The sequence below is a fragment of the Eutrema salsugineum genome, unplaced genomic scaffold (genome assembly GCF_000478725.1).
Source record: "Eutrema salsugineum unplaced genomic scaffold, Eutsalg1_0 scaffold_14, whole genome shotgun sequence".
NCBI classification, from domain to species: Eukaryota; Viridiplantae; Streptophyta; class Magnoliopsida; order Brassicales; family Brassicaceae; genus Eutrema; species Eutrema salsugineum.
The window spans coordinates 4,403,616-4,417,047 of NW_006256877.1; the positions used below are offsets into that span (position 1 = coordinate 4,403,616).

The following is a 13,432-nucleotide window of genomic DNA, read 5'->3' on the forward strand; positions in this document are numbered from 1 at the left end:
CCCAAAATTAGTAACACTGTACCCACACACAATGTCAATTATCAATATTGTAAAGTTCGACCCATTAAACTTAACAATATACCCAATTAAATTAAAATATTAAAAAACGTTCAGACGTTTAAATCATCTTGAAATAAATAAGTCTCATTTAGTATACAGTATAATTATTCCTATTAAGTAGTTTAACGGTTCATCACATTTCCAACTGACAAAGCATATTCTCTTATATTTATGTTTGATATTGTTTCGTTTTTTGATATCTAAAAAATATATTTATATCACTAATTAAGTAAAACAAAATACCTATATATTTGGTAGCTGTTTATATTTCCTGTTTATATTTTCATATTTATAACTACCGAAGTTAATGGTGTCATATATTTGTTTCCAATTTCTTCCACTTATTTTTATAGTTTGTTTTATTAGGATATATTCGTATACAGTAAACAAATATTTCTTAACTGGTTTGGTATGGTAGTTTAAAAACCTTAGATAATACTAACTATATATAGGTATCAGTCTGTGGATGAAAGTTTATCATATTACATCTTAATACAGTCCATTTGCTCAATTGTTTGTTTTGAAACCTAACATGCCAGGTTTTTAGTTTTTCTCGACAGTTTTAGTTTTACTACTTAAGGTTTACACTTACATATATTTTGTTTTTTTTACCAGAAATTATGGATCACCATCTTCCTTTGTCGCTTGGCGAAACTGACATCAGACACGGTAAAGTCATTACGAAAAGTAAATTTATGGCTTGGATGGAATGTAACCAGAAGTACCAAAATGGTCGACACATTCTATACAGTGAAGTTCCTACCAAATTTGTGTGGAATGCCAGACTTAAAGAATGAAGACTCAGAAAACGTGGTGTTGGTCAATCCGGGATACTTAAAAAGTGTCCCGTTGAAGATTCCGAGCTTTTTTACTTGTGGTTGTTGTTGCACATCGTAAGAGGTCCTACATCTTATGATGATATTAAGACTGTTGATGGTGTTACTCATCTCACATTCAAAGAAGCTTGTCTTGCTAGAGCATTTTTCCCATCTGAAGATAAATGATTCCTTTATCTTTTTAAGTATTCAGTATTAAGTTTATTGATAATTATTTTTATTTTTCATAACATTTTGGCTTTTATATGAGCCAAAATATTCAATAACGATGTGCATTTTACGAAAAGTGAAATGGAATAACTCTTTTAATATATTTTTACTACTTATAGTTTCATCTCTGTCTGTTTATATATCATCTTCGCATATATCCTACATCTCCATGTTTAGAAGTAAACGCAAATTATATAATTTGGCCCATACAATATTGTATGAATATATATTTGATAAACCCATAAAGCTTTAGGTAGTTATATAACAAATTCATTATATTGTTGTACGCTTTAATGATAAACTGACATTCTTTATGCAATAACTCATCGATACTTATGTATAGAATTGAATGTTTGTTTATGCAATAACTCATCGATACTTAATTTAAACATAAGATATTTTCATTAATACCATTAAGGTATTTGTACAACTATAATGGAATATTTTTGTATATTTATAGTATTAAATGTAATAAGTGTTTAAAATGACATATATCTAAGTATTTATTCGTACGATATTTAACAATATCATATAAATTCCAAACTATGTTCTACTATTATTCAGTGATTTTTTAAATTTCCTTAAGTATTATAGGCGTTGTTATTATAATATCCACTTTACTATCATGAGTATCTTACCTATATTCTCTAAATCCTACATCGTCGGAGATTAAAAATTTATTCACCACTATTTAAGTAATATTTTAGAAGGTATACAGTAAAGTTCTAATTACTATTGTTTGATATTATGTTTGGCTACGACTACATTTCTGATTTGAACACTCATACCTCAGACTGGAAGATTCGAGTTAAGATTGTTCGGAAGTGGAAGGAATGAATTCAACATGACGTTGTCACTCTTATGCTTATTTTGTCTGATCCAAAGGTTACTTCAATAATAGCTTACTATATGAATTTATTGTTTTGTTGTGTATACTACTGAACTAATATTATAAGATTTGCTCATAAACTTTTTATTTGTATTGTGTTAGGGACATACTATAGAAGCCCGAGTGAACAAAAAATTCATTAATCATTTTGATTGTTTGCTGGTTGAAAATCAATGGTATGATATTGAAGATTTTGGAGTAATCCTTAGCCGTGAAGACAACTCAGCATCAACGAGTATTCATATAATATTATTTATTGTGTCTACCGTCGTCACAAAAATTGAGAAATTTTCAAGTTAGTTAACTTCTGTCTAATTTTGAATCTATTTAACTCCATATGCTTATGTATGAGAACTTTTTATTTAATTTGCAGCTATCCAAACAAGCTTGATGGGAAGACGATGTATTTTTTTAGGATAAAATTATAATTTTAATCATTTAGATTCTGTATTTTTCTGTTTTATGGTAACTTATTATGCTATAATTTCTCGATATAATTATTTCTGATCGATTCTCTCTTGTGTTATACCTATTATTTTCAAAATCAAATGATCACATACATATAATTACAATTTATGTTCAATTAATATATTGTACGTTAACGTATATAAAACAGGTGTTCATAACTGCACTACAAAGCGTATGCATGCTACGGAATAAACAGTCATAACGTCAGCTTTTTAACTTTTCAATAGTAATGATTTGTCTCAGTAATCGATTGGGGTGCAATAGTAATGAAACCATATAATAAATTGAATAAATATGATTTATTATATGATGATGATAATAACCTGTAATTAGAAGTATACATATGCATTAATTTTGTTATATATATTTGATATTCTTTTATAATATAGAAATATATAATGTATATGTTAATTATTTTTGTTGTTGATTAACTGTAACAACTTCGTCTGTTCTTTTTATTTATTAATTACTAAAAAACATATAGTAAGATACATTCTGTCACTGATGCTATATATGTGAGATACTAGACACTTTATTTTTCTGCATGGTAATCATTACACTAGAGATCAATGCATTTTATATTTCAATTTAAGATAACCAATATAATAAATGAATCGTCGTCATTTGATATAATTTTATATTGTTAAGTGTCAAACGGTTATTATATAAGATATAACCTAAAAACTGTAATCATAAACTACTTTTTCACTCGTAACATATGATAACGAACTAAGTCTTATTTTATTTCAGTTATCCGAGTGATTTATATTCGATATCTAAAATGTATAACCAATAATTATACTATTAACTCTAATGTATTAAATGTGAAAATGAATTTTTGCTCCTGTATGAAATATAAATTCTATATCATGTAAAATACTTTCAGTCCTAACATAGGAAAACAAATATTTATGTATATATTTTGGAATATGAATCTAAAAAAAAATTGTCATAAATTAATACAATATAGAAAAGTATGTTGCATTCAATGTATATAAACGTCATTAGTTGCTACAATAGGTGTAATCATTATTTTTGTTGTTTAACAAGAAAACCAAACCTCTGCCAAAATTAATTACAAGAAGTTATCCTTTTCGTTTTTGAAGACGGTTCCACTTTATTTGTATTCTATTTCAGAGACTATTGCTTAACAGAACAAACAAAATTCCAAAACACGAACTTCTCGAATTATGTCTTACCATGACTTAGTTAGTAAGCTTACGCCATGGGAAGAAAATCCGGTGATACGTGTTGTTATTTACAAAAAAATGGAATGAGAAAGACAGCCGTGGTCGGGATCGTGTCGAATTCATATTTGCCGACGAAGAGGTAAATAAGTTGATCTTTTATGCTAGATGAATTTTTGGTGCATGCAAGTAAAAGGTTTTGCCCTAATAGTTTTTGTATATTACAATCTGTAATCATTATAGGGCAGTAAAATTCATGCGTCTGCTCATAACTGGATCCATGAATATTTCAAGAATCAATGTCACGAAGGAGAATGGTTTGAAATTCGCAGTTTTATTGTCAGATCGTCAGACTGGAACAGTTGGAAAGAACGCACAACTAAACATCCTTACAATATCCTTCTTACTCGAGATACCACGCTTGACTTTATACGCGATGAGCCGGTATCTAATTGGTATTTCTTGAATTTAGTCAAATTCGGAGATATTTTGAAGAGGAAAGTGGATCCTGTGTTTCCTATTGGTAATATTTTATTTTCATTATTGATTTATTTAGTTTATTTGTTCTTAATAATAATTAGTCCGTTATATGTTAGGGAATCATAATGTTATTTTAACTTCTATTCTTTTTTTAAAAAAAATAGACTTGGTTGGTGTGATCGATTTTGTTGGTGAAATATCCATTGGCAATGACTTTGACTCCATTTCAAGAATCCAACCAAAGAACGTTCTTGAATTTCATATAAGAGATCTCGAGTAAGTGTATTTTCTATATGTTATGCAAATTCATTTTTATATGTATTATTCATTGGTGTTATGTTTTCTTTTAAATTTAGGGATGTTGTTATCAAATGTTTTGCCTTTGATAACTGCGCAATTTTTTTTGATAATTCATGGAAATCGAGAAAGACTGATCGCATTTTCGTTCTGTTAACTGAGTCAAGACTTGATCTCTATAAAGGTTAGATACCCCATGTATTAATATTATTTAATTTGGTATCTGAACTTCTACCAAAGTATATAACGGTGTCAAATGCTACAATTATATTTTTCTTTGTAGGTGAACACATTGTTAGAAATGGAGGAGGTCAATCTCGATTTCTTTTCAACCCAGAGATAACTGAAGTTCAAGAGTTTGCGTACATGTAAGCTGTTTTATCTTTATTTTTAAATGAAATCATAATTTATAGTTGCTGATTATTCATATTTATATCAACAGGTTCGTTCTGGCCGAGAAGAAGTCGCATATCAAACCAGGAAATTAAGATGTGCAGATGAAACCGGTCTACATTATAGCACTTTTTCGTTCAAAGGATATATGTCCACCTACTTATATCTATGTTATGAATTTAATATCTTGAACTTATTAATTTCTGTGGGCTTTTTATAATGGTTATTTAGAAATTTCCGTAAACATATTTTATTTTAATATTTAAATTACTATCTGCTTAAATATTTATCAATGATCGTTAATAAATTATAACGAATCATGTGATATAAATATTAAAATTAAGTTATTAACTAGATAAATTGTATCCGTATTATATACACCTTATTATATGAAATGATATTATCTTGCGATACAAATTGATGGGCTTTTAACTAGAATGTAAATTATCATACCAAATGATTGTAATACAAATTGTTGGGCTTTTATTGTTTAAAATCTGTAAAACTATCAACAATTTTGCTTTCTATACTATATATACACTTAGAAAATTTGTATTTTAATTTGTCTATTTGATTGCTAACATATACTTAAAATCTACATCTTCATATCATAAACATCACACATATTGTTGTTTAAACTCCACATATCATTCTATCGATAACATTCAACTCTATATATACATTGAACTAAACATTAATTGGATATAACTTATAATTTATTTTTCATTTTAGCTAACAAAAATCACGCCCACCCACCAATGGACGGGTTAGAATCTAGTTATTCAGTATGACATTATGAGTTACCATGATTTTAACAAAAAAAAAAAAAAATTATGAGTTACCATGATTTCGTGCATGCAACTCTGCGACCTGCACGGACTCGCATATTCTGCCCCACGTTTTAGCCATTACACTCACTAGAATTATTTTTGGTCGTGTCTCACTAGATCTTATCCACACCGAAAACAACATTTTTGTTTTTTATTTTTGTCTACCTTTAAACAACAATAAAGCTTATAGTATATCGTATTAGAGCTTTTAACAACAGTAAAGCTTATAGACATAGTATATTGTATTGGAGAAATAAGGCCCATGAAATAAAGTTTTTTTTTTTTGGCAAACAAAAATTGGTGAACTCAAGAGGTTAGAGATGTTTTTCAGATCCGATCTAAAGAGATTTATACACCAAAAACCTTGGTTAGAAAAACAAATGGAGATTTTTAATCAAATTATTACTCAAATTACGAGAAATTGGAATCTAAAATATGGCAATAAGTAAGAATTGAATCATAGACATTGACAAATAACTTGACTTTGAATTAAAAAAAAAAAACAAGAATTTATTTCTTTCTAAAGAAACAACAAAAATGATGTAACCGCAATTCAAGTATATGTCTCTTTGAGTCTTGACAAAATGTGAAACACACAAAATAACAGAGCTTACATAAGAAGAAAAACACTGTAAATTGTAAAAAAAAAAACAACTCTTCAAGACTTTCACAAATTTGAGTCTCGAGACTAAAATTATATGAAACTGAAGCAAAAGCACAAACGATCAAAAGGAAAGAATCGAACAGATTGTTATTACCTTTTTCTCATTTAGACAAAAGCAGGCATGTCCTTAAGCCAAGCATCAAGTGGCTTACCAATGGAGTAAACGATGAAACCAATCTCTCTCAACTTGTCAACATTCAGAACGTTTCTTCCATCGAAGATAAAAGCCGGTTTCTGCATATTGTCAAAGATCTTCTGGTAATCTAACGACTTGAACTCATCCCACTCTGTCAAAACGCAAACCGCGTGTGCGTCTTTAGTCGCTTCATACGCGTCCCAGGTCACGCTCACTTGTTTCACCGTGGTCGGGCTCATTGGCTGCAAATGAAGCGGATGGTCCCAATCGAACTTCTTCATCGAAAGGTCTCTCTGGATCTGATCTACAGTGACTTGTGGATCGTAGATGCTAATCTGCGCTTTGTCTCCTAACAAACCTTTACACACATCAATCGCTGGTGTCTCTCTTGTGTCTCCTGTGTCTTTCTTGAACGCGAATCCGAGGATCGCAACCTTCTTGTTGGAAACAGTGTTGAACATAGAAGAGACGATTCTGTTCACGAACCGGTTCTTTTGGTAATCGTTGATCTTGATCACTTGTTTCCAGTATTCAGCAACCTCTGGAAGTCCGTTGCATTGACAGATGTAGACAAGATTCAGAATGTCCTTTTGGAAACAAGAACCTCCGAATCCGACACTAGCGTTCAAGAACTTGGGACCAATTCTTGAATCAGTACCAACGGCGTAAGCCACTTGAGTGACATCAGCACCGGTGGATTCGCAAAGAGCAGACATGGCGTTGACCGATGAGATCCTCTGAGCCAAGAAAGCGTTTGCAGCTAGCTTGGAAAGCTCGGCAGACCAGAGATTTGTGGTGATGATTTGACCTTCAGGAACCCAATTGGCATAAACTTCCTTGAGTGTCTGAACAGCTTTGAATCCTTCTGGTGTCTCTCGCCCTCCGATCAAGACACGGTCAGGGTTGAAAAGGTCGGTGATTGCAGTTCCTTCTGCGAGAAACTCCGGGTTCGAGAGGATCTGAAATTTGATTCCTTTACTGTTGTGAATCAGAATCTTTTCGATTGCTTCAGCTGTTTTCACAGGCACAGTCGATTTCTCGACCACGATCTTGTCAGAGACAGATACATCCGCGATCATACGAGCAGCACTCTCCCAGTAAGTGAGATCTGCAGCTTTGCCAGCTCCAAGACCGGTCGTTTTGGTCGGTGTGTTGACAGAGACAAAGACGATGTCAGCTTCTCTCACATGCTTCTCCACGTCGGTGCTGAAGAAGAGGTTTTTGCCTCTGCATTGCTTAACGATATCTTCAAGACCTGGCTCGTAAATCGGAAGCTGATCACTGTACCAGCGTTGATCCGAGGAACGGAGATATCAACAACAGCTACTTCAATGTGTGGACATTTGAGTGCAATCACAGCCATTGTTGGACCCACCAACATATCCAGCTCCAATACAAACAGATCTTCACCATTTTGTTAAAACTCTCTCTGCAAAAATTCCGAATCAAAACTCAGATTTCATTCCAATTCTATAGACATAAAGAACGAAGAGCAACAGATCTCTCTGCAAAGATCGACATTTGTGAATCAAAATCGAAATCAGAAACAGATCAGATCTGGACTAAGACAAACATCGAACACTTACAATACGCAAGCAAGAGACCATTCACGAATCGATCTGAAAACGACGAACACATCCAATAAAAAAACGAAAAATTACTCGAAAATCAAGCGGATCTAAACACAATCTAGCTCCAGAAACCAAGGATGATTGCTAAATGATAACGATTAAACAAAAGGATCTATACATTCGAGCATCCTAAATAGAATTTCAATAACGGACAGATCCGATCTCTGAGAGCGAGCGATACCAATCAACGATTCGGAGAGAGAGAGAGAGAGTAGTCAACAATCAACCACAGTTTTGCGAGAAGAATCTCCAATGCTCATAAATATTATAGGAAGATAGAGATCGGCATTACCTTGGCAGATTAGCAGTGAAGAAATTGTTCTCTTGGTGGAAGAGGAGAGAAGGAAGATAGTTTCAACGAAGAAGAAGAAATGCTGCAATTTATAGGAGACGTATTTCCGATTTTGCCCTTTGACACTCCAACTAATGGTGTATGGTTGGCAAGAATACAATCACACGCAAGGGTAAAACGGAGAATCACTTGGAAATGTTTTGAAATGACGATATTACCCCTGACGAGAGCTCCATCATGCACGAAGAGCTCACTAGCAAACCTTTGCGTTCTCCCCAAAAAAAAAAAAAATACTCAATTTAGTTGAGGAAAAAAAAAGAAAATGGTTTTGAAGTCTTTCATTTCAATGGCTTGAAGTATTTTTTGGCTTTCTAAAATATAATGTTGCCATATGCTCGTTGTAAACGTATGATATCTGTGTTTGTGTTTCTTGTATCTAATGAAATAAAGTCCTTACTCCAATAAATCCCCTTAATTGGTTTTTTTAATTGATTTGGATATCCAAAACTATATCTTAATTTTAAAATACGTTTCTAAATCTATATGGAAGTACTTGATTTTAATAGAAATTTTTAAATAACTAAGATGTGTATATACGATTTGTCTCTTTTAGTTAAAAAAAAAACTCTTACATGTAAGATCAGGATTCTGGACGATGTGTGACACACCAAAACGCGATGTGTAACACAACAGGAAGACGCGGTAAAGAGAGAGAGCATCAGGAGCAACGTGGCATCAGCTGATTGGAGTTGAAGAAAAAGATTACGTGAGGAGCAAGTCGAATCACAAGATGGAAGATATCGAGAATCGTTGAAGATCTCAACAAGAGAAAGAGTATATTCGTCAACTCAGAAGAGGAAGGGGATATATATATATATATGTGAAGGAGACCTAGGGAAGGGTTGGCCGTTCACTGATTGTATTGAGAGCTTACAAGAAACTAAGTGAGAGCGATTAGGGTTCTTGGTGAGCGAACTAGGCTAGTGTGACACAACTGTTGTTGTGTGGAACTTGGGTAGATTAGGAATTGGTCAGTGTCGAATTGCAGTGTGCAAGGTCGTGTAATTCTGATTAGACAAGTCTTGAAGAGATTGTCTAAGTGATTTCTAATAAAATGCAAAAGGTTTTTGCATTCCCAAGTGTGTGTTACATACGTCTCTGTTTCTCTGGTTTTACATTTGGTATCAGAGCGAAATCACCTTCTAGATACCTATATCTATATACAGGTGAAGATCCTGAGGAAGAAATGGAGACTACGAAGTTCATCGCAGTTCATAAACCACTACGTCTTGATGCTGGAAACTTTGGACACTGGAAAGCACGTATGAGACATGTCATTCGAAGTATTGATGAGGATGCCTGGACCGCAGTTAAGACAGGATGGTCCTATCCTACAGTGGCATCACAAGACAAGGATGGAAAGAAGATACAGATAGCCAAGCCTAAAAATACTTGGACTGAGGTCGACAAAAGTCTATCGAAGTTCAACTTAAAGGCTATCTCAGTAATCTTCGATGCGGTTGATCTGGATGAATTCAGTATCATTCAGGGATGTGATTCAGCTAAAGAGGCATGGGATACTCTGGTGAATCATTTCGAAGGGGATACCAGTGTGAGAAGAACCCGGATTGATCATCTTGCATCACAGTTTTAGAATCTCAGAATGGAGAAAAATGAATCCGTTGGAAGCTTCACCACGAAACTGAGTACTCTTGCCAATGAAGCTGCTGTCCTTGGAAGGAAATACAAAGACAAGAAACTGGTCAAAAAACTGCTAAGGTGTCTTCCGCCAAAGTTCGCCGCCCATAAAGCCGTTGTTAAGTACTCAATGGACACTGATGACATGAAGTTTGACACTCTGGTGGGTATGCTTAAGGCAGAAGAGCTGAAAGCAACTGCTGATGAAACAGCCAAGCAAAAAAACATTGCATTTGCAGATGCAACGGAAAACAAAAGAGTCAATCAAGTTGAGGAAAATCTGAGTCTTCTAGCCAGGAACTTCAACAAAATATTGAAGAGGGTTGAGAAGGGTCAGAACAAGAACATCAGAGGCCAAAGAAATGACTTTGAGAGGAATAACTTCCGAAGTACTCGCACCGATGGTGCGCGTTCTGGAAAGAAGAAAGATTTGCAGTGTTATGAATGTGAGGGATATGGACACTTCAGGAGTGAGTGTCCTCTGGCTAAGCAAAAGGAGCTGAAATGCATAGAGTGCAAGGAGTTTGGCCACACACGAAACGAGTGTCCAACTGTTCTGAAATCTCGGGACAAATCCTTAGTTGCCTTAGGAGAATCTGAGTCTGGAAGTGATGAAGACGATGAGGAAGAAGATTTGATGCTGAATTTTGTTGCTTTTGTGGCTGATGAAAAAGAACAGGCTGAAAAGGAACCCGAAGAAGTCGCTGGATCTGACAGTGAAGATGAGGATGGTGACTTTGATGCAAAAGTTGAATACAGGAAACTCTATGAGAACTGGGTTCAACTGAGTCAGGAAAATCTTCAGTTGGTTAAAGATAAAGCCTTAATGAAGGCTCAAATTAACATTTTGGAGATGGAAAAAGATCCAGTGGAAGAAGTCCTTGAAAAGTTGGAGGATCTCAAGGATGGAAAGCTTAATTCAGATGCTCTTGAAGTTGAGAGGAAGAGGAACATAGAACTCGAAAGTAAACTCGAGAACTTGAGAGAAGTGTGTAGGTTGGAGAAGGACAAGTGCATAACTCTTCAAGCACAAGAACTTGAGAGAAGTGTGTAGGTTGGAGAAGGAGAAGGACAAGTAGGTTGGAGAAGATCAGGATGCTTAACACGGGTGCTGAGAACCTGGATCAAATTCTGTCAATGGGATTGCCATCGAAGAAGAACTGGGGTCTTGGATATACTGGAGATTTTGGTGCAAGTACCACTACGCTGGGGAACATGTCAAACTTCGTGTATAGAAGCACATCAAGGAGTGAGTTGACAGAACCTCCAGCTGATATACCACAGAAAATCTCACATCACGTCATTGCCATTCCACCATCAGTCCTGAATCATCACACTCAGATTCAGGCTGCTGTCGATGGTGCTAAGAGTAAGGTTTCGCAAGGTGGCAAAAGACACTCTAAACCCTGTTGTTTCTTCTGTAACAGACCAGGCCATAAGAAAGTTAGGTGCTACAGATTCCGAAACAAAATCAGAAATGCATGGAAAAGGCATCTGTGTTTCGTCGAGCCTAAACATTTTGGTAAAGTTTGGATTGCCAAGAAAGATCTGTATGACACACCCCAATCAGAAGAGGTAATAGAGGAAGTCGTGTGCAATTTAGCCCGGATTCACTTTGAGGAACCAGAAGCTGTAGCAAATGTTGCATATACCTCATCCAAGGGGCATGTAGGAGACGCCTGGTACTTTGATAGTGGATGTTCACGACACATGACAGGGAACCAAAGCTTGTTTGACTCATTAAATGCTGTTAAAGGTGGTAAGGTCACATTCGGTAATGGTGGACAAGGAAAAATTCAGGGAGTTGGAAACTTGGAAAGAGAGGATCAACCTCAACTCCTGAATGTATTTTATGTCCAAGGACTCAAGGCGAATCTTATCAGCGTGAGTCAGCTATGTGATGAAGGACTTAAAGTCATCTTTACTCAGGTTGATTGCCAGGAAGTCGACATGAATGGTAACATTGTGCTGATGGGAATAAGGTCTGGAAATAACTGCTATCTGTGGAGTCACTAAGACAAATGTTTGACAGCAAAGGAATCTCAGATTGAACTGTGGCACAAGTGAATGGGGCATATGAATGTTCACGGGCTGAGTCGACTGGTAAAGGCTGAAGCTGTAAGAGGGGTCCTTGATCTTGAAACTCCAGGCAACACCGTATGTGAGGCTTGCAGTAAAGGAAAACAAATCAAGGTGCAACATAAGTCTATCACAAAAATCAGATCCAACAAAATCCTAGATCTCATTCATATGGATTTGATGGGTCTCGTTCAAACTAAGAGCATTGGAGGTAGAAGATATATCTTTGTTCTGGTAGATGACTTCTCTCGGTATACATGGGTACGATTCCTTCGTGAGAAATCAGAAGCAGCTGAAAGCTTCAAGATTCTTGCTTTGCAGTTAAAGACAGAGAAAGGGAACATTGTCCAGATCAGGAGTGATCATGGTGGTGAATTTCAGAATGAGTTGTTTGAAAAATTCTGCAATAGTCAAGGAATCAGGCATCAGTACTCTGCACCCAGAACACCACAACAGAACGGATTGGTTGAAAGGAAGAATAGAACTTTGCAAGAGATGGCTAGAGCTATGATGCACGGTAACAGTGTAGCTACAAGATTTTGGGCTGAAGCAATTAACACTGCGTGCTACATCATCAATCATGTGTATGTCAAACCAGGTACCAAGACAACACCTTATGAGGTTTGGAATGGCCGCACACCTAATGTCAGCTATTTCCATGTGTTTGGATGTGTGTGCTACATTTTAAATGATAAAGACAACCTCGGCAAGTTTGATTCCAGGAGTGATGTGGGTATGTTCCTTGGTTACTCAACAAACAGAAAAGCCTACAGAGTCTTCAATCAACGTACCAAACTCATTGGAGATGCAGTCAATGTGGTATTCGACGACAAGAGTAGCTACTCTGCTGAGAAAGTCATTCCCACATCTGTGTGTGACACAGTGATACCTGATGAAGAACAGATCACAGAGGAAATACATGATGAGGACATTTCCGTTAAAGAAGATGTGGGAGACACACGACCGCACGTTCATAGGAATCACTCACTGGCAGATGTGATTGGTAATGTGCATGATGGAAGAGTAACACGAGGAAAGAAAATAGACTTCAAGGAACTGGCAAAATTTGCATGCTTCATATCACTTACTGAGTCACACACAGTGAATGAGGCACTTGATGATGAGTTCTGGGTTGCAGCGTGCCATGATGAGTTGGAGCAGTTTATTCAGCTGGAGGTATGGGATCTAGTCCCAAAACCAGCTCATGTGAATGTTGTTGGCACTAAGTGGATATTCAAGAACAAAACAGATGAGGACGGGAACGTGATCAGGAATAAAGCAA

At 35.4% G+C, this 13,432-nt stretch overlaps 2 protein-coding genes across 2 annotated transcripts; one reads left to right on the top strand and one right to left on the bottom strand.

Annotated features, from left to right (window-relative positions):
* Nucleotides 1–6,183: 6,183 nt before the first annotated feature.
* On the bottom strand, nt 6,184–7,863 carry LOC18022596 (UDP-glucose 6-dehydrogenase 4). Its single transcript, XM_024158844.1, is given in 4 exon segments — nt 6,184–7,741; nt 7,744–7,822; nt 7,824–7,847; nt 7,849–7,863. Coding segments are annotated over 4 exon segments (1,440 nt in total). The 3' UTR covers nt 6,184–6,419.
* A 2,173-nt stretch (nt 7,864–10,036) lies between these two features.
* Nucleotides 10,037–11,125, top strand: LOC112088381. Its single transcript, XM_024158646.1, has one exon. The coding sequence runs from the start codon at nt 10,037–10,039 to the stop codon at nt 11,123–11,125; it is 1,089 nt and encodes a 362-aa protein (XP_024014414.1).
* The last annotated feature ends 2,307 nt before the right edge of the window (nt 11,126–13,432 follow it).